Consider the following 24,369-nt stretch of genomic DNA (forward strand, 5'->3'; position numbering starts at 1 on the left):
CGCCCCCCGGCGGGAGGAGCCCCGCGCCGCGGCCAGGACTGCCCGCTCCGCTTGCGACTTCGCGACGAGTCTGCACACCCGAGGACTCGGTTTGAAACGCCCGCTTATTTATTTTTTTGTTCCCTCGCTAGAAGATTCTATCCTTGTTTGGGCATGAGTAGGGGGCGGCAGTTTCGTGGGACCGGCGGCATTTTTCGTTCCTCCGCACGGGGATAATTCGAGAAGTGCGGTCCGGTTAGGGAGAGAAATCAGGAGAGAAAATGAGAAAGGGAATCCTCGTTTCCCTTCAAAGTTGGACGACCCATTCGCATATCTCCTTTTTGGGAGATTCGCGTGTAACTCAGCACAAACAGGGAATACCCCGGAGTGCGCGCGAGTTCCCGTCCGAGTCTGGAGGGGGGGAGGCTGAACGTTTGGTCCGGACGGGTGCAGGACGCGGGGGCCAGGCCTCCTGCTGCGGAAGAAGAGGGGAAAGAGGCCGCGCGGGAGGGACTTCTGACACGTGCCACTGTTTTTGTTTTCAAAGAAAGGTACTTAATCGAAACTAGCCATCCCAGGCGGTACAGGGCCCTCCATTGTAGGCAAAGCACCACCTGAATGTAGATTTGGGGCCATACACTGGAAAATAAGACATGAGAGTATGCTCCAATCTACCTCTACTGTTTACTAGACAGCTATTTTGGGTAAGAAAAACAGGGAAAGTTAATGAAGAATTGGCGTTGGTGCGGGGGTGTCTTGTAGGACAATAGAGGAAGGTTAGATGGGTAGCCAGTTTCCACCAAAAGTGTCCCATTATGGGTTAAAATTGGCACCAGTTATTAGAGTATGAGGTCGTTCATGCATGTGAAATGTGATCTCAGTATAAAAAAGACCACCACCGATTGTGTGAAGGCACATTATAAAGAGTACCTGGAGGTGCACACTGGGCAAGTATCTGGTTGAAGAGATGGTGCAGCCTGGTATGAAAGAGAGTGGGCCTTGATGTCACACAAGCTGGGTTTGAATCCTCCCTCTCCTACCAGTTTACTGTGTGACCTTGGAGAAGTTACCTAGCCCTTCTGTGCCTCAGTTTCCTTTTAGGAACATGGGGATAATGATGATGATGATAGTGATAATTGTACCTGCACTTCATAGTATTGTTTTGAGGACTAAATGGTGTAATTATATATAAAGGTCTTAAAATGGTGTTTGGGACGTAAGTTCTATGTATATATATTGTATTTATAAAACTCCTTTTCTAGTATGTCTGAACTTTCTTGTAACCATAAAAGATTACTTTTTTAAATTTCTTTTTTAAGGTTTTTTTTTTTAAATGCCTTTTAACCTTTTTTTTTTTTTTTTTTTTAAGTGTTTTTTTTTAAATTCTTTTCAACCTTTTTTTTTTTTTTTTTTTTTTTTTTGAGACAGAGTTTTGCTCTTGTTGCCCAAGCTGGAGTGCAATGGCGCGATCTGGGCTCACTGCAAACTCCGCCCCCCGGGTTCAAGTGATTCTCCTGCCTTAGCCTCCCGAGTAGCTGGGATTACAGGCGCGCGCACGCCTCTGCCAGCCGTTTTGATAGCTACCACTAAATACATTTTAAGGTATGGGTATAATACTATGTGCACGTAAAGACTTTAACTACACAGATGTTCACTGGAGGGTGAATTATAATAATGAATATTGGAAATAGCCTAAATTCTTACCACAGGGGACTAAGTAAATTATAGAACATCCAGACAATCTTGTTTATGAAAGAGCGTGGGCCTTGATGTCACACAAGCTGGGTTTGAATCCTCCCACTCCTACCAGTTTAAGCAGCCATTAAAAATAAAAAACATAGAAACAGACTCTATGTTTAAGCAACCATTAAAAATAATTTCTAGAAAGATATTATAGACATCATAATAATGTCTACTAATTGTATAAAGCAAACTATGCCCCAAAACCCCACCACACTGCCTGTTTTACATCCATTTTGCGTTTTTTATGGTTGAAAAAAATTAGAAAATATTTCATAATATGTGAACATTATATAAAATACGGATTCAGTGTCCATAAAGTTTTATTGGAACCTGGTCACGTTCATTTTTATGGCTGCTTTCATGCTGCCAACGCAGCTTTGATTAGTTACAACAGAAACCTTACAGCCGGCAAAGCCTAAAATGTTTACTCTCTGGCTCTACAGAAGAAGCTTACTGACCCCTCACATAGGGTATGCTTTGTGTCAGGCAGTGTTATAAGTGACTCAGATATATTGTCACCTATTACACACCCACTGCTTACCTTCAGGATAGGATACCTGTAAGGCATGTAGATCGTATAAAGACAGCATGTTTTTATGAAAAGAGCACTGAATTATCGTAAGATTTGAGTTCTAGCCTTTGACAGAGTCTGTGTTTTCTTTGAGTCTGTGTTCTATAGAAAGTGAAGATTGGAAAAAACCTAATCCCCTCACTATAACCCATCTAGGATTAAAACCATTATTTATAATGAGTATCTTACTGTATTTGAATTTCTTATCTCAGATGTATGAATAGTAGCTTTATAAAATTCAAAGCAAGAATTCTAGACACAGAAATCAGGATATGGGAATACCTTAAGCTCCCTGGTCTCCTCCTGCTGGCCACAGAAAGGTCAGATTGAAAGCTTCCGAGCGCTATTTGAAAGTTAATATGAAGCAAGGAGCTAATTTGCACATACGTGTAGGATGAAAAGGGTAAGAAGCATAAATAACGAAATACAGGACAGTCTGTCTCCTCTGTAGAAACTCTGGCTAGTGTTAGATTGACATCATTATTTTTACCTTTATTTCTCCATAGGCATCCTAGTCTACTTTTACCAGTTGGATAAAACCTTAATGAGACTTCAAAGTTCAGATAGAATAAGTTTTGTGAAAATAAAACAAGATCTGAGGGAGTCACTTGTTTTAAAAGTACTCATATATTGGGAGGCCGAAGTGGGCAGATCACCTGAGGTCAGGAGTTCTAGCCAACATGGTGAAACCCCATTTCTACCAAAAACTACAAAAATTAGCCTGGCATGGTGGTGCATGCCTGTAATCCAGCTACTCTGGAGGCTGAGGGTCAGGAATCGCTTGAACCCGGGAGACAGAGGTTGCGATCAGCCGAGATCACACCACTGCACTCCATCCTGGGCGATAGAGTGAGACTCTGTCTCAAACAAAAAACAAAAAAACAAGTACTCACATAAGTATCATTATCTTCCTTATCTATAAATTTGCCCATGGCATACATCAGTGTAGACTTTATTTCAACTGTTATTACTAATTGCATGGAGACTATAGCTACTTCTGATAGTCTCATAGCAGACAGTTCTGGTCACGACTGGTTTCTGAACCCACATTCCTCTCATGAATTGTTGCATTAACCTTTTCAGTGACCAGTTTGAAAACCAACCTCACTGATTGTTTTTGCATTTCTTTTGATTTTTAAAAAATTAATGGACTTTTTTAAAGAGCAGTTTAAGTTTACAGATGACTGAGCAGATAGCTTCCCCCATTGTTAACACCTTGCATTAGTGTGGTATGTGTGTCACAAAGGGAGAACTCAAATTGATCCACCATTATTAACAAAGGTCTGTAGTTTGCTTTATGGTTCACTCTTCATGCTATAGATTCTGCAGGTTTTGCCAAATGTATAATGTCATGTATCTACCATTACAGTATCATACAGAACAATCTCAATCTACTGTGCTCCAGTTCTTCATCCCTCTGTCTATCCTCCTCCCACACCTCTGGCAACCACTGATCTTTTTACTGTCTTCATAGTTTTGCCTTTTCCAAAATATCCTATTGTTGGCATTATATGATGTATTGCCTTTTCAGATTGGCTTCTTTCACTAAGCTGTATGCATTTAAGTTTTCTCCATGCCTTTTTTTTAATGTGATATATCTATATATTGTGAAATGATTACCACAATCAAATTAGTTGACACATTCATCACCTCAGTTACCATTTCTATGTGTGTAGTGAGAACATGTAAGATCTACTCTCTTAGCAAATTCAGTTATGAAATACAATACAGCTAACTAGAGTCACTACTCCATACATTGGATCCCCAGAGCTTATTCATCTTATAACTGGAAGTTTGTACCCTTTGACCACATTCTCTCCCAATTTCCCCACTCTTCAGCCCCTGGACTGTATTCTCTGTTTCTATGAGTTCAACTTTTTTAGATTCCATGCATGAGTGAGATCATACAACATTTGTCTGTCTCTATCTGACTTATTTCACTTAATGTAAGCCCTCCATTTTTATTCATGTTACAAATGAAAGAATTTCCTTCTTTTATGGCTGGATAATATTTCATTGTGTACATATGCCACATTTTCGTTATCCATTCCTTCCTCAGCGGACACTTACATTGTTTCCCTGTCTTGGCTGTTGTTAATACTGCTGCAATGAATGTGGGAGTGCAGATATCTCCTTGAGATACTGATTTTATTTCCTTCAATTTATACCTAGAAGTGGGCTTGCTGGATCATATGGTAATTATATTTTTAATTTTTCGAGGAACCTCTATACTGTTTTCCATAATGGCTATACCAATTTACACTCTCACCAACAATGCACAGGGGCTCCCTTTTCTTCACATTCTGGCCAATACTTGTTATCTCTTGTCTTTTTGATAGTAGCCATTCTGACAGGTGTGAGGCGATTATGTCATTGTAGTTTTGATTTGCATTTCTCTAATGATAGTAGTGGTGAACACCTTTTCGTGTATCTGTGAGCCATTTGTATGTCTTTGGAAAAATGTCTATTGAGGTCCTTTGCCTACTATTTATTTATCTATTTATTGCTGTAAATTTCTTACATATTTTGGATATTAACCCCTTATCAGAGGTATGGTTTGCAAATATTTTCTCCCATTCCATAAGTTGCCTTTTCATTTTGTTGATTGTTTCCTTTGCTGTGCAGAAGCCTTTAAGTTTGATGGAATCCCACTTGTTTGTTTTTGCTTTTGGTATCATATCTAAAAGGTCATGGCCAAGACCAATGTCAGGAATACCTTTTCTTACATTTTGTTTTTTTTTTTATTACATTTTCTTCTAGTAGTTTTATGGTTTCATTTAAGTCTTTAATCCATTTGGAGTTAATTTATGTGAGTGGTATAAGATAAGGGTCCAATAGTCAGTCTTCCCGAAACAATTTATTAAAGATACTATCCTTCCCCCATTGTATATTTTTGGTGCTCTCATCAAAAATTACTTGGTCATAAACACATGGCCTCATTTTGGGCTGTTCTGTTACATTGGTCTATCCGTGTGATTTTATGCTGGTACCACACTGTTCTGATTACTGCAGGTTTGTAATACAGCTTGAAATAAGGAAATGTGATGCCCCAAGCTTTGTTGTTCTTTCTCAAGATTGCTTTGGCTATTTGGGTTTTGTTTGGTTTGGTTTTGTTTTTTTGAGATGGAGTCTCGCTCTGTCGGCCAGGCTGGAGTGCAGTGGTGCGATCTCGGCTCACTGCAATCTCTGCCTCCTGGGTTCAAGCGATTCTCCTGCCATAGCCTCCCAAGTAGCTGGGATTACAGGTGCCCATCACCATGCCTGGCTAAGTTTTGTATTTTCAGTAGAGACACGGTTTCCCCATGTTGGCCAGGCTGGTCTCGAACTCCTGACTGCACATGATCCACCCACCTGGGACTCCCAAAGTACTGGGAGGGATTACAGGCATGGTGAGCCACGGCACCTGTCCTATTTGGGGCCTTTTGTAGTTCCATGTGAATTTTAGGATTTTTTTCTATCTCTGTGAAAAATGCCATTGGAATTCTGATAGAAAATGCATTGAGTTTATAGATTACTCTTGGTAGTATAGACATTTTAATAATATTAATTCTTCCAAACCATGAACGTAGGACATATTTTCATTTATTTGTGTCTTCTTTAATTTATTTGATCAGTGTTTTATACTTTTAGTGTATAGGTCTTTCATGTTCTTGGTTAAATTAATTGCTAAATATTTTATTGTTTTGATGCTGTTGTCAATGAGATTGCTACCTCATTTCAGATAGGTTGTTATTCACATATAGAAATACAACTGATTTTCACATGTTGATATTATATCCTTTAATTTTACTGAATGCGCTTATTAGTTTTAATAGTTTTTGGTGGAGTATACAGGGTTTTTTAATATAAGATCATGTCTTCTGCAAACATACAATTTTACTTCTTCCTATCTGATTTGGAAGCCTTGTATTCCTTTTTCTGCCCCAGCGAGGACTTTCAGTACTGTCTTAAATAGAAGACAAGACATACTTATCTTGTTCCTGACTTCAGCTTTTCCTTTTTCTTTGTTTTTTTGAGACGAGGTCTTGCTGTGTTGCCTAGTCTAGTATGCAGTGGCATGATCATAGCTCACTGTAGCTTTGAACTCTGGGCTCAAGTAATCCTCTTCTGTCAGCCTCCTGAGTAACTGCAACTAATGCTGTGTGCTGCCACACCCTGCTAATTTTTACATTTTTTCAGAGACAGGTCTCACTGCTCACTGTGTTGGCCAGGCTGGTCTCAAACTCCTGACCTCAAGTGATCTTCCTACATCGGCTTCCCAAAGTGTTGGAATTACAGGCATGAGCCACCATGCCCAGTCAGCTTTTAGCCTTCTCCACTGAGTGTGATGTTAGCTGTGGGCTTGTGATATATGGCCTTTATTGTGTTGAGGAACGTTCCTTTTGAGAGTTTTTACCATGAAAGGATGTTGAATTTTGTCAGATGTTTTTCTGCAGTTACTGAAATGATCATCATATGGTGCTTGTGTTTCATTCGGTCACTGTGGTGTATCATATTTATTTATTGGTATATGTTGAACTATCCTTGCATCCCAGGGATAAATCCCCCTTGATCAGGGTGTACGATATCTTTAATGTGTTGTTGAAATCAGTTTGCTAGTATTTTGTTGAGGATTTTTGCATCTATGTTCATCGGGGATATTGGCCTGTCATTTTCTTTTCTTGTGGTGTCCTTATCTGGCTTTGGTATGAGGATAATGCTGGGCCCATAAAACGTATTTGGAAGTGTTCCCTCCTCTTTAGCTTTCTGGAAGAGTTTGAAAAAGACTGATGTTAAATTAAAAGTTAAAGATTGAAGCTTTAAATATTTGGTAAAACTCACCAGTGAAGTCATTTGGTCCTATACTTTTCTCGTTGAGTCTTTTTATTACTATTCATTCTCCTCACTGTTGTTGGTCTGTCTAGATTTTCTATTACTTTGTGACTTAGTTTTGGTAGGTTGTCTGTTTCTAGCTGTTTATTTATCTATTTTAGGTTACCCAATTTGTGGGCATATAATTATTCATAGTAGTGTCTTACGATCTTTTCTGTTTCTGTGGTATCAGTTGTAACCTTCATGTCTTTTTGAGTTTTAATAGCCCATATCTTTTTATTACTGGATGTATCACAGTTCATATATTCATTTACCATGTTAAGGACATCTTGGTTTCTTCCAGTTTTGGCAAATTATGTCTAAACATATATAAACATTTGTGTGGAGTTTTTTGTGTGCATATATTTTCGACTCAGTTGGGTAAATACCTAGGATCATATGGTAAGACTACGTTTAGGTTTGTAAGAAACCTTCCAAACTGTCTTCCAAAGTAGCTGTACCATTTTGCAATCTCACTAGCAATGAATGACAGTTCCTGTTGCTTCACATGTGTACTAACATTTAATACTATCATTTTTTTGTAGGGTGGGGTGGGGAATTCTAGCCATTCTAATAGGTGTGTTTTTTACTTCATAAATTGATTCAATTACTTACTTTGTTCAGAATAACCAAGCAGGTTATGCACTCAACAGATCTATATTTTTGTTAGATAGAAAACTAGAAACAACATCTCAAAGCAAAGGGCCTTAACTTTTGTATTGTTTCACAAGTCCTGCCGTCTAAAAATTGCAGTGTCCAAATATTGTTAATGTTAAGTGCAGGGAGAAACTCCCTAAAGAAGTCATGTAACAATTTAATCATTGGATAATAAACTTTCACCAAAAGGCGTCACAGCTCCTAAAAGAAGTGACACACAGGCTGGGTATGGTGGCTCATGCCTGTGACCCCAGCACTTTAGGAGGCTGAGGCAGGCCGTTTGCTTGAGCCCAAAAGTTTGAGACCAGCTTGGGTAACATGGCAAAACCCTATCTCTACAAATGGGCCAGCATGGCGACTTGGCGCCTTTAGTCTCAGTCTGAGCTCCTCACCTCAGCTGAGGGGAGGATCCCATGAGCCTGGGAGGCTGAGGCTGTAGTGAGCTGTGATCACATAACTGCACTCCAGCAAGGGCGGCAGAGCAAGACCCTGTCTCAAAAACAAACAAACAAAACACAATGGAAAAAAACACACGCGGCCGGGCACAGTGGCTCACACCTGTAATCCCAGCAATTTTGGAGGCCGAGGTGGGTGGATCACGAGGTCAAGAGATTGATACCATCCTGGCCAACATGGTGAAACCCTGTCTCTATTAAAAATACAAAAATTAGCCGGGCGTGGTGGTGTATGCCTGTAGTCCCAGCTACTTGGGAGGCCGAGGCAGGAGAATTGCTTGAACCCAGGAGGCGGAGGTTGCAGTGAGCTTAGATCGCACCACTATACTCCAGCCTGGTGACAGAGCGAGACTCAGTCTTAAAAAAAAAAAAAAAAAACCCCCACACACACAACCAAAATTTTAAAAACTGACCCGAACTTTAAGAAGATAGTGAATTATGAAGGCAGTTCAAAGAGTGGTAGCTTTGGAATTAGCAGCTGGATTTGAACAACAGTTTTGTATTTAATAAGCTGTATGTGTATTCAGATAATTATCTCTTCTGAGCCTCAGTTTACTTGTCTATAAAACTGAGAAAATAACTCATAGTTACCAAGATGATTTTGACTTTTAGAGATTGTTTTTTAAAATGCCTGGCATCTAGTTCTTGGTAGCATAATTGCATATCTCTTGTATCCCCCTAATAGTGCCCTGCACATGGTTCAAATTCATAAAAATTATTTGAATTCTAGTTTAATTGTTTAATGGAAATGAATTTGAATCATCAAAATTCCCTAGTCTGAAGAAATAGTTAAACTATCCTGTGAACACATGAAGTAGCTAAAATGTAGTTTCATTTTTCTATGTATTTGCCTGTTTTAAATAGATGGAATACAGAATACACAAAGTATTTTAAATGAAACTTGCTTATACATTATAAGACTTTGATGCATGCTAAAATTTCCAGTAGTTTGGGATTTCCCTGGAATAGCCAGCAGATCACGAGGTCAGGAGATCTAGACCATCCTGGCTAACACGGTGAAATCCCGTCTCTACTAAAAATACAAAAAATTATCTGGGCATGGTGGTGGGCGCCTGTAGTCCCAGCTACTTGGGAGGCTGAGGCAGGAGAATGGTGTGAACCCATGAGGCAGAGCTTGCAGTGAGCTGAGATTGTGCCACTGCACTCCAGCCTAGGCAACAGAGTGAGACTCCGTCTCAAAAAAAAAAAAAAGAAAAAAAAAGATACTGGCTTCAAAAGCAAACTCATGAAATATGCAACAGTCTAGATTGTAGAAACTGGACAGTTGGCAGAGCTAAGTTACAGTAATTCACCATCTTGGGGTTGGCAGAAATGTGTATACAGTAACTATATTGTCAAAAACGAGATCCCTGATCTCCCCTCTGTCTATTCTTTTTCACATAGCTTTTCTTCTAAAACAGAAGAATTACATTTGTTAATATTTGTTTTAAATATTAATTATAACAAACAAAGGCCACAGATGAAGCATTTCATAGGGTTTCCTAATCCTTTTGGAAATTGTTTCAAAGAGAAGGAAATTATTATAAGTAACCAGGCATAACAAAACCTTGTTTTAAATAAAAAAGGTAAGTATAAAAAGAGGATCAGAGAAGTGACCCTGAATTCCACTCAATTCCTTAAGAAGCTTCAACCTGTAACCAGAAGGATTCAATCTCTGGGCCAGATTGGATCCTCAAAACAAAACTGGATCAGGGGCCTAGGCAGATACCCCAAATGTCTGGCACCAGCTATAGTTACAACCTTGCTTGTCTTTTGTTCTTTCCCTGTTGGGAACTTCTAGGAATTTACAGACCTGTAAAGCCCATCTATAAATCTCAAGCATGTCCACTTTCAGAGAAGAGAAATGCCAACAACCATTTAGTCTCTGAGGACAACACTTTTAAAGGTACCATTTTATTTAGTGTGTAAGCAACTGCTTTATATGAGGTATTTATTGGTTAGAAAGGAAAACTTGTTAATGGTAGAAAAATAACTTTTGACAATTTTTAATAGTATGTAATTTAGTGGTATAGATAAGATTTTGATTGGTTGAAAATGAAGCTATAGGCTGGGCACAGTGGCTAACATCTGTAATCCCAGCACTTTGGGAGGCCAAGGTGGGTGGATCACCTGAGGTCAGGAGTTCGAGACCAGCCTGGCCAACATGGTGAAACCCAGTGTCTACTAAAAATACAAAAATTAGCCAGGTGCGGTGGCGGGCGCCTATAATCCCAGCTACTCAGGAGGCTGAGGCAGAAGAATTGCTGAACCCAGGAGGCAGAGGTTGCAGTAAGCTGAGATCTTATCACTGCACTCCAGCCCGGGTAACAAAGTGAGACTCCATCTCAAAAAAAAAAAAAAAAAAAAGCAAGTGAAGCCATGTAAGGACTTTTAATCTATATCTGGTGAAAACAGAACTTTCAATTATCATAGAGTTTCTACTATGTGACATAGAGTTCTGTATCATTCTTTTATACAATTAATCCTCCAAAAAGGCTGGTTTGGGAGGCAAGTGTGAGGCCTGATAATGGCCAGCCAAGTAATTGGACATAAGGCTAGAAACAAAAACCCAAAGCAGCACATCATAAAGATGGAATAATAAAATAAAGTTGGGAATAATGACGCTGCCATCCAGCGTTAATTGATGTGCAAAAGCACTCACTTCCCAGGAGAAAAGAATTATTTAAATGCAAATTTTTATTATTACTACTACTTAAATTGTAATAAATTCATGAAAATAAGCCACCTCTCTAGTTTAATACATATATAACACCTAATAAAATATTTATGAGCCACATCCAGCAGTTTCATCATTTTGCATAAAAAATTGGTAAACATGATGAAACATTTCTCTAGTCCAAGGTCAAACATATTTGATATAATTTAGAACCACACAAAGTGATTGCAAATGCTATTTAGTTTGAAAACTATAGGCACCCTCACTCCCATGAAAGAACAAAAAGATCATCCTTTGCAAAAGATTTTAGAGCCACTGAATCTCTTTTGAGAGTATGGGAAGAATAGAAATACTTTTGATAGAGCAGTTTCTGACAGAAGATGATTTGGGTTTACATGAGATATAGAGAACTATTATGCAGTTTTACTGCATGCCACAACATAGGATTTCTTAATATCTTTTACATCAGCCATACTAAGTCATCTGAGTAGAAGTGTATGAATATATTATAAGCTTAGAAAATGGCATCTAAAAGCAATAGAGCATTACAGTGTGAATCAGGAAATTTTTCACGTTTTAAAGGTTTCAAATGACTTGGTTTAATAAATAAATAAAACGTAATACCCAGAAAATTGATGTTGAATGGGAAAAATAAAACAGAAAATATTGCTGTTAATGACTTGGCATTCAGTACTTACATTATTGATGACTTAACATGCTGGCATGTGATTCCCAGTTGTTTTAAGGTGACACTACAGATGTGTGATTCCCTAGAGCCATTTTTCTCTATCTCTGTTATGGCCTTTATCACTTGCTACCTTTTACATATTTATGTAAAAGTCTTTTTCTCCCTCTAGGTCGAAAGTTTCTGGAGGATAAGAAGTGTATCTGATTTATCTTTCATATCTCCATGGTGCTTAGCACGTGATTTACATATATTTGGAACTCGGTAAATTCTCCAATAGAAGAAACAGTAAACCTTTTTTAAAATTGTGTTTTACAAGTTAAATTATTATGAATGGGGAAAACAGTAGAAGAAATGTACACCAATATGTTAATAGAAATTGGGTTAGGATAGTGGAATGATTGTCCTTTCTTTTTTCTATTCTAACTTGTTTATAATACATTCTTTTTCTTTTTTCTTTCTTTTTTTTTTTTTGATGGAGTCTCACTCTGTCACCCAGGCTGGACTGCAGTGGTGCAATCTCAGTTTACTGCAAGGCTCTGCCTCCCGGGTTCATGCCATTCTTCTGCCTCAGTCTCCCGAGTAGCTGGGACTACAGGCGCCTGCCACCGCGCCCGGCTAATTTTTTGTATTTTTAGTAGAGATGGGGTTTCATCATGGTCTCGATCTCCTGACTTTGTGATCCACCCACCTCAGCCTCCCAAAGGGCTGGGATTACAGGCGTGAGCCACCACGTCTGGCCATTATTTTTCTAATAGAATAAATAACAAAGTGACACTTAATATTCTACCAGGTTATATTCCTTTATTAGAATTATGGTGACCCCTCACCATGACAATGACACCCCACCCCACTGCCCACCCTCACACTCCCCATCACCAGCATCTGCTTCTCCCCTGTCCTATCTAGCTGATTAATGAACAACTCGGAAAAGATAGGTTTGGAAGGAGTGGAAAGAGATGGTGGAGCAGAGGGAAGGTTTAACCCTGAGATTCATTCAGAACTCATTCATTCATTCAGAAACACTGAGTGGTCTGATGGGTGGGAAATGCTTCCGGTCAGACCATAGCAGTAGGGGAAGAATGCAGAGGCCTCCAAGTCAGAGGCAGTAGAAGAGCCAACCACACTCTAGGGGCCATCAGCCCAGATACCCAGAGACCACCTACCCAAGCAACATTGCGTTCAATCCAGGGAGGAATTAGGAGTTCAAGATCACCCTGGGCAACATGGCGAGACCCCATCTCTTAAAAAAATATTAGCAGGGCGTAGTGGCACATACCATGGTAGTCGTAGCTACTTGGGAGGCTGAGGTGGGAGGGTCACTTGAGCCTGGGAGTTCTAGGCTGCAGTGAGCCGTGGTCATGCCACTGCACTCCAGCCTGGGTGATGGAGTGAGACCTCTTTGCAAAAATAAATAAATAAATAAATTAAATTAAAAAGAATAAACTATAACTGCCTAAAATGGCAAGAAACATCTTTTTAAAACATTTAACAATTGTTATGGGTACATAATCATTGTATATATTTCTGGGGTACATGTGATATTTGATACAGGCATACAATGTGTAATGATTGAGTCAGGGTAATTGGAATACTTGTCACTTCAAGCATTTATCAATTTTTTGCATTGGGAACATTATAATTCTGCTCTTTTGGTTATTAAAAATACGCAGTAATTTGTTGTTAATTATAGTCACCCTATTTATTGTGCTACTGAATACTAGATCTTATTCATTCTATCTAATGGTATTTTTGTATCCATTAACGATTCCACTTCATACCCCCTTTACCCACTACCCTTCTCAGTATCTAGTCACCATCATTCTACTTTCTATTTCCATGAATTCAGCTTTTTTTTTCAGCTCCCACAAATGAGTGAGAACATGCAATATTTGTCTCTCTGTACCTGGCTTATTTCACTTAAAATATTGTCCTCCAGTTCCATCCATGTTGTTGGAAATGACAGTATTTCATTATTTTCTGTGGCTGAAAATTGTGTCTGTATACCACAACCTCTCACCACATCTCCCACTTGCCAGCAACTACTCTCCCAGATACTCTTCTCTTTTTATTAATGAAGAATTGTCCACATTTCTGTTTAAGGCCACTGGATCCCATCACCTGCTCAAGGTCATCACTCCCGCAGTTCACTCCTCACTTCTGGATCATTTCCATCTGCATGCAAATGTGCCTTGTTATCTGAAAATCAATAACAACCCCCTCTCTTGACCCCACTTTCTGCCCAGGCTATTGACCATTTCTGTTTCAGTTCACATCAAAACTCCTTGAAAACCTTACCTACCCTTACTGTTCCAACTTCGTGCCTCTCATTCTCCTTCAGCCTGCTTTAGTCAAGTTTTCGTTCCTGCTCACTCCACCAAAACTGCTCTTGTTAAGTTCCCCCATGACTTCCATGTTGCTTAACCCAGTGGTTCATTCTCAGGCCTTTCTGCCACATCTGAGACAGTTCATCACTCCCTTCTCCCAGAAATTCTTTTTGCTTGGCTTCCAGGATCCCAGGCTCTCCTGATTTTCTTTCCACCTCATTGGCTGCTCCTCCTCAAATCCTTTACTGACTCTTCCCCGTCTCTTTGTTCCCCTAAAAATGGAGTGCTCCAAGGCAAGCCTTCAGACCATTTTTCTTCGGAATCTACACTCACTCTTTTGGCCATCTCATGGAGACTAATGGCTTTAAACACCATGTATATGCTAAATACTCCCAAAGCTGTCTAGAGCCCAGACTTTTCTTTGGAACTCCAGGCTCTTATCTCCAGCTGTCTACTCTATTTCAGTGTCTAGCAGGCATCTCACTCTTAATCCTCATTTTACTTTCCAAGTTCACTCTTTTCTCTTCTCCCCCTAGTCTATTCTCAGCAGGCTAGCCAGAGTGATCCTATTAAAACATGGGGCAGATCATATCACTCTTCTACTTCAGACCCTACAATGGCTTCTGGTCACTCTTAGAAAAAATCAAAATCCTTACCATGACTTATTTAGGCCTTACCCAGTCCGCCTGCAGTTAGTTTCTGTTCATTCTGTGCCAGCCACGCTAGCCTTCCAGCTGCTCCTGGAACAGGCCAGTGATGCTCATGCCTAAGGGCCTGCTCAGTTGCTGTCCCCTTTGCCCAAATTGCTCTTCCCCCAGATATCTGCATGGATTCTTCCATTGCCTCTTTCAGGTCTTCATTCAAACATTCCTTCTTGTGGAGGCTTTCCTTGACCACCCTGTGAAAATTGCAATGCCCTTTCTTATCCATCTTCTCTAATTTATCACTCCCCTTGGTACTATCACCTTCTAAATATAGGTTTTTCTGATTTACTTTATTATGTCTCCGGCATCCCCAGAATGTAAGCTCTATGAGGGGTGGGATCTGCATCTGTTACCTGATGTATCCCCATGCCCAGGTCAGCACCTAGAGCCATAGAAGGTGCTCAATATACACTTGTTAAATATTTGATAATGCATCAGAGAATATAGCCTGTATGGGATCTTCAGAAAACCAGTTTTCCAAAGGAGGGGATCAGATCTGCAACTAGGGTTCTTTCTTAAGCTCTTCTTCACAAAGCTGAAGCACTTGCTGTGAGGCAGACCCTTGTGTTTGTGTGATGCGCTCTGCAGTCCCTGTGAACCCTCACAGCCCATTCACGCCACTGAAAGCTCTTTCTGCTGAACACCTGAAACTGAAACACCATGCAACATTTTTACTATTGGTTCAGGAGTACTCTTTTAGTAATGATCAGGCAGCTTTGTTTTCCACGAAATGCTTCTTTTTAAATGTTATCTTATTTTCTAGCAATAAAATAGGCTTCAGGATTCACATATTATCTCTTGCATTTATTCTACTTTTTAGTCATATCAAGTAACTGCACATTTAAAATAAATAATTGCTGCCCACCACAGTAATATATCTTCCTTTCACTGGAGGTTGTAGCAAAAAAGTGAATTCTGGAAATGCTTATGTGGACAGTAGCAACCCACCCTCAGGCTGAGAATACTTGCTGGCTGCTTCTTGAGAAGCAACCACTGAGTCTATAGGGCAAGACAATGCATTTGAGTAAATGTGAGAAAAGAATTGAAAATGTGGAATTTCATTCTCCCAGGTTTGATGCAGAAAAGGGCAAACTGCCCATAGTCATCTACCCCCTCCTCAATTATAACAATAAGAAATACAAGAAACATTTGTAAAATTTATTTACAATGCAGTTGTTGAAAGGAATAAAACAGTTAGCAATGGTATCTCACTCCTGAATTTGATTTATAAAAATATTAGGGAGCTCTTTTTTTTGTATTTTCCTATTTCATTTGGGGAATGATGAAGAGTCTTTTTTTATACTTATACATTTCAGACTTTGATGTCATTTATCACAGTATCGTCTGGAATTCCGAAAATGTTGTGTCAGGGGTGATCTGCGTATTTCTGGACTTGACATTTGATAGAAGTTGGGTAGCCGAATATCATAGTGATATCTTTTTCCTATATATACCCTGTCATTCAAGGCATAGAGTTTATCTGCAATGTCACTGCCAATTAGCACTGAAAACAAGCGGGAGATATAACGATGCTGAGCAAAGAGCAGATACAATTTCTTTCTCCTCCAAGACACATATCGACAATCAGTTTCTGCAGTGAGGGTTACCTAAAAAACACAAGACCACACATAAACAGATGTGGAAGCAAGAAAACTTCTGCCACATTTTTTCTACCCCAAATGTTAAATTAATTTCACCTGCTGCCTTTTAAGGTTGAAAAGCCCACTGACCTACAATATATTGCAAAATCGAAACTATAAAATTTGTTACTATATATATAATCTATAATATGAATAATCACAATGTTCTAGCCATCTTCAATCTATCTGTTTTTCTAAGTCCCAGTATCTATATTTCTTTCATTGAAGGGAGAACTACTTGATATTTTTTAAAAAAGTTGGCTAATGTTACAGAAATATTTCCAAGTCAATTCTGAAGACTGCGGACATTTAACCCTAATGCAGTTTCTGCAGTAGAAAATAGAATGTATATACCTAATTTGCATACATATTTGAGTTTGCTGCATACACACATATATTTATAAGAAAATTGTGGCCGGGCGCGGTGGCTCAAGCCTGTAATCCCAGCACTTTGGGAGGCCGAGACGGGCGGATCACGAGGTCAGGAGATCAAGACCATCCTGGCTAACACGGTGAAACCCCGTCTCTACTAAAATACAAAAAACTAGCCGGGCGAGGTGGCGGGCGCCTGTAGTCCCAGCTACTCGGGAGGCTGAGACAGGAGAATGGTGGGAACCCGGGAGGCGGAGCTTGCAGTGAGCTGAGATCGGGCCATTGCACTCCAGCCTGGGCAACAGAGCAAGACTCCGTCTCAAAAAAAAAAAAAAAAAAAAGAAAATTGTGTAACAAAATAAATGAAACCTGCTGAAATGATTATCTTTCAAAACTGCCAGACGTGGCAGCAGAGTAATGACAGTAAGTTTAGCATTCTGTTGCTGGAAAGCAAGTGAAATCCACTGGCATTTTAAATTTAAAAAATCATTTATTTTTTAATAAGTGCAGTTTTTGTTCTTGATGTTTTCTAGACTGTCGCATTAGCAGTGTTTAGTCAAATCTCAATTATATTTTAATTCCTAAATATGCAGTTATGCAAAGTATAGCTTAAAGTATTGATCACAGCCTCCTTTCTGTCATATGTAGCACCTGCTCTTCTCATCACTGGACCTATACAATGGCATTAATCATCAGGAGTCCAACAGAATTGGGAAGTCATGTATGCTGCAAAGTACATTCCAAAGTCTTAAAATATTCTTTTCTTATCCACTGTTCTGTTTGGTTACTTATTATTAAACAAACATCTGTTTGAAAGAGGGAGTGCTAACTGTGTGGTCTGGTATCCCTTACCTGAAAAATGCCTTCCTCTGTGGGTCTCAGTGAATCCCACTCAGGAGAATCCAGGAACTGAAGGGGGAAAATGTAATGCAGAAATTCGCCATCAACTGTCACTCTGATCCTATCAAAACACAAGAACAACATTTATAAGGGAAAGAGAAAGACAGCACATAACTGGGGAGGGGTGGGGGGGTAGAGGAAGTGTATTTCAGATCCCTGATGACTCTTTTGCCCTTTACGATTTTGAAAGGCAAATATTAAATTCATACATTATAATAAGTGACATAATATCCTGTAAGATTCATGTTCTCACATTCCTTACACAGTCAGGATTCTGGAATATTGAGTGAAATTCAGAAAATGCATCAAGTTGTACATTTATGATATATATCTATTTATGCATGCATATTATGCTTCAATAAAACGTTTTAATGGACTCTGTCAGATTTTACATTAAGTAGGGAAACATTTAAGAGCATAGAGGAGTTCTGCAAGTACCTCTGTCAACCAAATTTTTATTTATTTATTTTTTGAGACGGAGTCTCAGTCTGTTGCCCAGTGTGGAGTGCAGTGGCATGATCTCGGCTCCCTGGAACCTCCTCCTCCCAGGTTGAAGCGATTCTCATGCCTCAGCCTCCCGAGTAGCTGGGATTACAAGCATGCACCACGATGTCCAGCTAAGTTTTTGGTATTTTTAGTAGAGATGGGGTTTCACCATGTTGGCCAGGCTGGTTTCGAACTCCTGACCTCAAGTGATCCACTAGCCTTGGCCTCCCAAAGTGCTGGGATTACAGGCATGAGCCACCACGCTTGGCCTGTAAGCCAAATTTTTAACTTTTTGAAAACCATGAGTAATCCCACTATTGTTTCCTCTCCCAAACTTTGTTTTCAAAGTTTATTTTATTTTATTTTTGAGATAGAGTCTCATTCTGTTGCTTAGGCTGGAGTGTAGTGGCATGATCTCAGCTCACTGCAACCTCCACCTCCCACCCAGGCTCAAGCAATTATCCTGCCTCACCCTCCCGAGTAGCTGGGACTACAGGCACATGCCACCATGCCTGGATAATTTTGTTTTTGTATTTATAGTAGAGATGGGAGTTTCACAATGTTGGCCAGGCTGGTCTTGAACCGCTGACCTCAGGTGATTATCCTGCCTCGGCCTCCCAAAGTGCTGGGATTATAGGTGTGAGCCACCACACCTGGCCTATTTTCAAAGTTTAGATTTCTATGTATGTGCCTGAAGTGTCCCCCCATCTGCTTCCCATGGGCAATTGCTAGAGTGTACTGAAGAAAAAAAGATAATAATAAAATTTAAATGTTCTCTGTTACTTAAAAGAATGCCCTATCAAAGAGTCTTTAAAATACTTTGCACACCAATATAAGTATTCTATTAATTCAAGCTGACATCATCCTCTTCTTGACTTTCAGTAATTATCTAGGAAACAAATATCATATCCAGATAAACAAATTCATACTTTAATTTTAAGATTCATGTAATTTGATTTCTAAGATGAAATATTAAGGCTCTTGATTATTTTCTGCTTCAAGTAAATAATGCCATATACTCTAAATGGCTATGTCTGTGACTCATGTATCAAAGAGTTCCTCAAGCCTCAGGGTGCTAAATGCCACCAAGGACTATGCAATACTGAGATGGAAAAATATAGTGGAAAGAAGTACAAACAACTAATACTTGAGGAAAGACATGCAAGCACCAAAGGTACAAACCTTCCTGAAACAAGCAAGGAGAGTTTATCAATGGAAGTTTTCCCCTGCATGGCATAACAGTGTTCCTTTTCCAAAGTAACCACTTCAGAGCTCAAAGCAATCGTTCTGAAGACAGGCAAAGAGATCCCCAGGGGCTGGAAAAGGGAGCTGTACAGCACTTGGAATTCTCGGGCAAAGGTTATGCTGCGAACTTGATATGCAATATGAACAAATTGCATGAAGCAGATGACAAAGAGGACAAAATTCCAGGAAAATATGTCGGCTGCACAGACATCTACCCAAGCCCAGACAGCAGAACAGAGAAAACCCAACCCCAGCAAACTGAAGACATAAAGGAGCCCGAAGAATCCACTGCCACCCATGAAACCTACTACAAACAAAATACTGGCAAGATGATAAATGGCTCCTTCGGCCTCTTGCTTCCAGGTTGTGCAGACTGGGTGTTCATCTATTAGGTTCTTCCATAAACTTGAATTTCTTTCCATGGCTATATTACTGCCTGCTTCACTTTTCAGTTGACTTTAGATGACATTGAAACAGGTAACTAAGTCCTTTGGTTTTCTTTCCATCATGGGAGTTTTGCTCAGTCTTCACAAAACCAGAGAAAACTTGGACACTGGAGTTGGTGCTGATTAAAGGCTTCGTGTGTATGGATCTTGAAAAACTAAGAATCCCATGCTCGCTTCTTTAAGTTCATCTGGGCTCCTGATTTGGATCCAGTCCGCAAATATTTTGCTATTTTCTATGCAAGAGAAAAAAGATAAAGGATCTAATTAAACAAAAAGGAGAATTGTGAGGTATATTTAATGATCAGCAGAGCAAGCCGACCTCCTATTTTCTATGAAGTTAGAGTATTTTAAGCACAAGTGCTGTTGGGTGTTAAATTTCTATGGTCTAAAAAGTATATTTATTAAAATTAGCTACGTATTTTTCAAGGTAGCTAAGTGCTCTATATTAATCTCGTCTCTATGGGAGTGATTCAGTATACCTCAGAATCACCTGGGACAGTGACTAAAAATGTGGGCCGGGCGAGGTGGCATGTGCCTGGAATCCTATCCCTTTGGGAGGCTGAGGCAGGTGGATCACTTGAGTCCAGACGTTTGAGACCAGCCTGGCCAACATGGTGAAACCCCGTCTCTACTAAAAATACAAAAATTACCCGGGCGTGGTGGCGTGCGCCTGGGATCCCAGCTACTCAAGATACTGAGGCACAAGAATCACTTGGACTTGGGAGACAGAGGCTTCAGTGAGCCGAGATCGCACCACTGCACTTCAGCCTAGGTGAAAGAGTAAGACTCTGTATTAAATATATATATATATTTACACACACACAGACACGTATATGTGTGTACATATGTGTGTCTGTATATGTGTGTGTATATATATATAAAATTGCAGATTCATGGACTGCTTCCAGATACATGAATCAGAATCATTGCAGGCAGGACCCAGATGTTTGTATTTTAAGCTCCCCATGTGATTCTGATGTGTTAATCCATGGTTCTCCATGGCCCACCCTTTGAGGGATACTGTCTGATAATAGGTCATTCACCACTTACACATGAATTTGAGGCTTAGAGAGGTCAGGTAATTTATCCCAGGCCACACAGTGGTCACTGGCAGAGCAGAACTTTGGCGCTCATGCCCATGTGCTGGGTCCAATCATGTGGCCTCTCATGAAAGATTTTTAAATTTGGCATGATAAGGAACCCTACTGTATCAATAAACATAAGAAACATAATTAGAAGTCACATTCTAAGAGCATTAATTGACTATGAAAATGTTTAATAAATTAGATTGAAATTATTTGAGAAACATAAATGTAGTACTACTTTGTTGTATTAGTAGTTATTTCAGGTTAAAGTTTGCATCATATGACTAAATAAATATTAATATTCCTGTTACGTATTTATTTACCAGATGGTCAAAAATATTACCAGCTCTGCACATATATTCTCTAGCCTTTCAGCCATATGGTGGAAATGCTAATATATAATCTGAGTCAGGAGAGCATTAGCCATGATGACAGAGCTACAGGATATATGTATCATTTGCCACCCGGTTTCCTAACAATAAATGATTTCAGTGTAAAGCATTCATGACATTGATTTTTTTAAAACCATGGTAACATTCAAAAGCCTTGAACTTGTGTGCTATATTTAGTGTTTTATTTTTGAAATAGATTATTTCCAGCACACCTGTTAATAAACTATCAGATATCACAGATCTTGCCCCATCGGGGAAAAAATACACAGAGGTGAAAATAACTTAGCTGGAGTAAAAAAAAATGGAACAGTGTAATCACCAACAGAAGTAGAAATGGAAATAAAGGAGCTGTTGTTGAAGTTCCTGATTTTTCATCTTAGTGATTCTTTTCTCAGTAAGTAATGACTTTAAGAACACTGCCAGGTGCATCATTTAAAAAAAAGAGAAAAAAAACACTTAGACTTACAACTTATAGTCATATTGTTGTTTTTACTTGTTTTCAATTACATTTCAAACATCCTGCATATCCCTAATTATTCTCCCCACCAATCAATCTATGAGATGATGGTGATGAAATTCAAGACAGGCCAGCATCCTGAACGTGTTCAGTTTCTCCTCTTCTAAACAAAGCACAAAATTCTATTCTATTGGATATGACAACAAAGAAAAATTATTTTAAAAATACAATGAGTAGTGAGAATTGCAAAATACCAGGCTGCAAATGTCAGTCTCCCTGCTGTTTCAAAACTAGGGCATTTTAAATCAATCAATTCTTCAGGATACCAAACACACCCACGAAAGCCAGTATTAAAAAGATTTGCTAGTGGAGCTCTGAACTTTGGTTTGAACTTCCTTAAAAATTTATATTCCTCAGCGAAATGTTAAATGATGCTAATAGAGAAAGGCCATGTAAAACGTTCGTGGCAATTCAGAAGGGAACTTTTGGGAACCCTGTCTCCTTAAAAATCTTTTTTTTTTTTTTGAGACGGAGTCTTGCTCTGTCGCCCAGGCTGGAGTGCAGTGGCCGGATCTCAGCTCACTGCAAGCTCTGCCTCCTGGGTTCACGCCATTCTCCTGCCTCAGCCTCCCGAGCAGCTGGGACTACAGGCGCCGGCCACCACGCCCGGCTAGTTTTTTGTATTTTTTTAGTAGAGATGGGGTTTCACCATGTTAGCCAGGATGGTCTCGATCCCCTGACCTTGTGATCCGCCCGTCTCGGCCTCCCAAAGTGCTGGGATTACAGGCTTGAGCCACCGCGCCCGGCTCCTTAAAAATCTTGATTTGTAGGATATATTGGGGCTCCTACATTCCAGGGTCATGACCCATTATGATTATAAGGGGAACTGTGCTTCCACCTTTTCTAATCCACTTCGTTTCATTCAGCTGTTACCAACCCATCTTTTTATCCTTGATACTGTACCACTCAGTGCAGCGTGCTGACTTGCCCGGATTAAATTACTCCACACCCAGCCCTTCTCCACTTGGTGTGTTTTTATTTGGTCACCAAAACAGATATGCTTTATTAGAAGTGGAAGAACTGACAGGGGCAGGTGATGAGCAGGAGTGTCCTTCTGACATGTGCCAGCAGCACTATATGAATGTTCAACATGATTCATCAACCAGCTGTCTGCCTTAAAGGCCTGTAGGCCTGAGGTCATGTTTTGCATAAATAAATGCTCACATGCCAAAGTGGCACAATGGATTTCTTTCCTAAGCACTAAAGTTGATCTTCACTGCAAAAGAAGTTAGCACACTGAGCTACAAATGATGAAGACAAACTCAAGTGCAAATAAACACAGTTGTTCCAAGCTCATCTGTTTTTTTTTTTTCTCTTTAAATTGTTAAAATTATGAGTTATACAGGAATAGGAAATGTAAATGAAGATACAAGGATGCTCAATGACATGCAATGTAAACCTGCTGGCAAATTAGCTATAAACTGCATTTATTGCAATAGAACTTATACATTTATTATCTCATTGCATCACACTCATTGCCACGAGGGAGGCAGAATCTAAATCATTACGCCCAGCTTACAAACGAGAAAAGAAGGGCACAGATTGGTTGAGTCTCTGGCTTCAGGTAAAAGAGGTAGTGGCATGGAGCTCCAGTTCCCCTCCGCCCCTCTTTAGACCCTCTCCAACATTCAGTGCCAGCTCTCAAGACTGTGAATCAAATATTAATGTTTTGGGGAACCTAACAGGGATATTCTTCCAGGGCTGCTTTGCCAAGAAAATAAAAATCCTAACCATAGATATTTCAGACTTACCCTAATATGTTCTTGTACTGTTCAGTTTGTAACTCTTAGAATATTGCTGGGGACACAGAGAGCTGCTCATGAATAATTTGCTGTATTATTCAATATTGACTCGTTTCCTCTCCTAGACTGAAATTCTAAAGGGCAGCAGGGGCAAAGACAAATGCTTTTGTATTTCTGAGCCCTAGCACTCCATAAGTTTGGCTTAATACATTGGTATAGAAGTGCAAGCACTCTGCCTTCTCCCTTCTCACTCTATCCAATGTAACAGATGTTGTAACATCTTCTGTCATCTATGGGCACAGAAATGGGGAGATCCAAATGTCCAAGATGTTTAAGTGCAAGAACACAGAGGAGCTGGGGCATCACTTTTTCAAAATGCCTGGCACAACCCCAAATGCATAAGGGAATCCTTTTGTCTGTTCACAACCTTGAACTCCTTAAGAACAGTTTACTGCTTTGATTAAAAACAACAACTCGGGCAGTCAGTGGTATTGAGTGAGTTTTGGTTGCTAAGCAACCCACAAACTCAACATTCCATCAATATTCTACTCATTAATTGGGATCAGCTCTCAACTTTGGCATGTGTTCCCTAAGCTAAATTCTCATTTCTTAAGCTGTTTTTTTTGACTTGTCCTTGAGGTGGTACATTTACCCAGCAACTATGTGCCAGGCATATTTTTAAAATTATCTCATTTAACAACCCCAGGAGGAAAGTACTATTATCTCCATTTTACAGATAAGAAAATTTAAATTCAGAGAAAAAATAAGTTGTTCAAGGTCACTTTGCTTATAATGGAACTAAGATTGCACCCAGGTCTGCCTGATTCCAAAGCTCATAGTCTATACCACATTATTTTGCTTCCACTACAAAAAGATTTAGAAAATGTAGCTTTAG

The 24,369-nt window shown here is 39.6% G+C and overlaps 1 protein-coding gene and 1 long non-coding RNA gene across 5 annotated transcripts in view; one reads left to right on the forward strand and one right to left on the reverse strand.

Annotated features, from left to right (window-relative positions):
• The first annotated feature begins 24 nt into the window (after window positions 1-24).
• Window positions 25-17,416, forward strand: LOC108533687 (uncharacterized). The gene is made up of 5 exons (XR_001886793.1): window positions 25-89; window positions 527-683; window positions 10,058-10,162; window positions 11,791-11,882; window positions 17,310-17,416. It is a non-coding gene; the product is annotated as an uncharacterized LOC108533687 (long non-coding RNA).
• The window catches only part of POPDC3 (popeye domain cAMP effector 3), a 22,998-nt gene continuing 14,415 nt past the window's right edge, over window positions 15,787-24,369 (reverse strand). For 2 of the 4 annotated variants that reach the window (XR_001886791.1, XR_001886792.1), the window contains exons 2-4: window positions 19,601-19,971; window positions 17,514-17,622; window positions 15,787-16,256 (exon numbers count right to left, since the gene is read on the reverse strand). Coding sequence is in view for 2 of the 4 variants with exons in the window: in XM_017878561.1 (XP_017734050.1) it covers window positions 15,975-16,256; window positions 17,514-17,622; window positions 19,230-19,714 (876 nt within the window). In the remaining 2 variants the exon portion in view is untranslated. Of the gene's footprint in view, window positions 16,257-17,513; window positions 17,623-19,229; window positions 19,972-24,369 lie in introns of all 4 variants that reach the window. The other 2 variants (XM_017878561.1, XM_017878564.1) reach the window with 1 other exon arrangement.

The sequence above is a fragment of the Rhinopithecus bieti genome, unplaced genomic scaffold (assembly GCF_001698545.2).
Source record: "Rhinopithecus bieti isolate Rb0 unplaced genomic scaffold, ASM169854v2 scaffold_10614, whole genome shotgun sequence".
Taxonomy (NCBI): domain Eukaryota; kingdom Metazoa; phylum Chordata; class Mammalia; order Primates; family Cercopithecidae; genus Rhinopithecus; species Rhinopithecus bieti.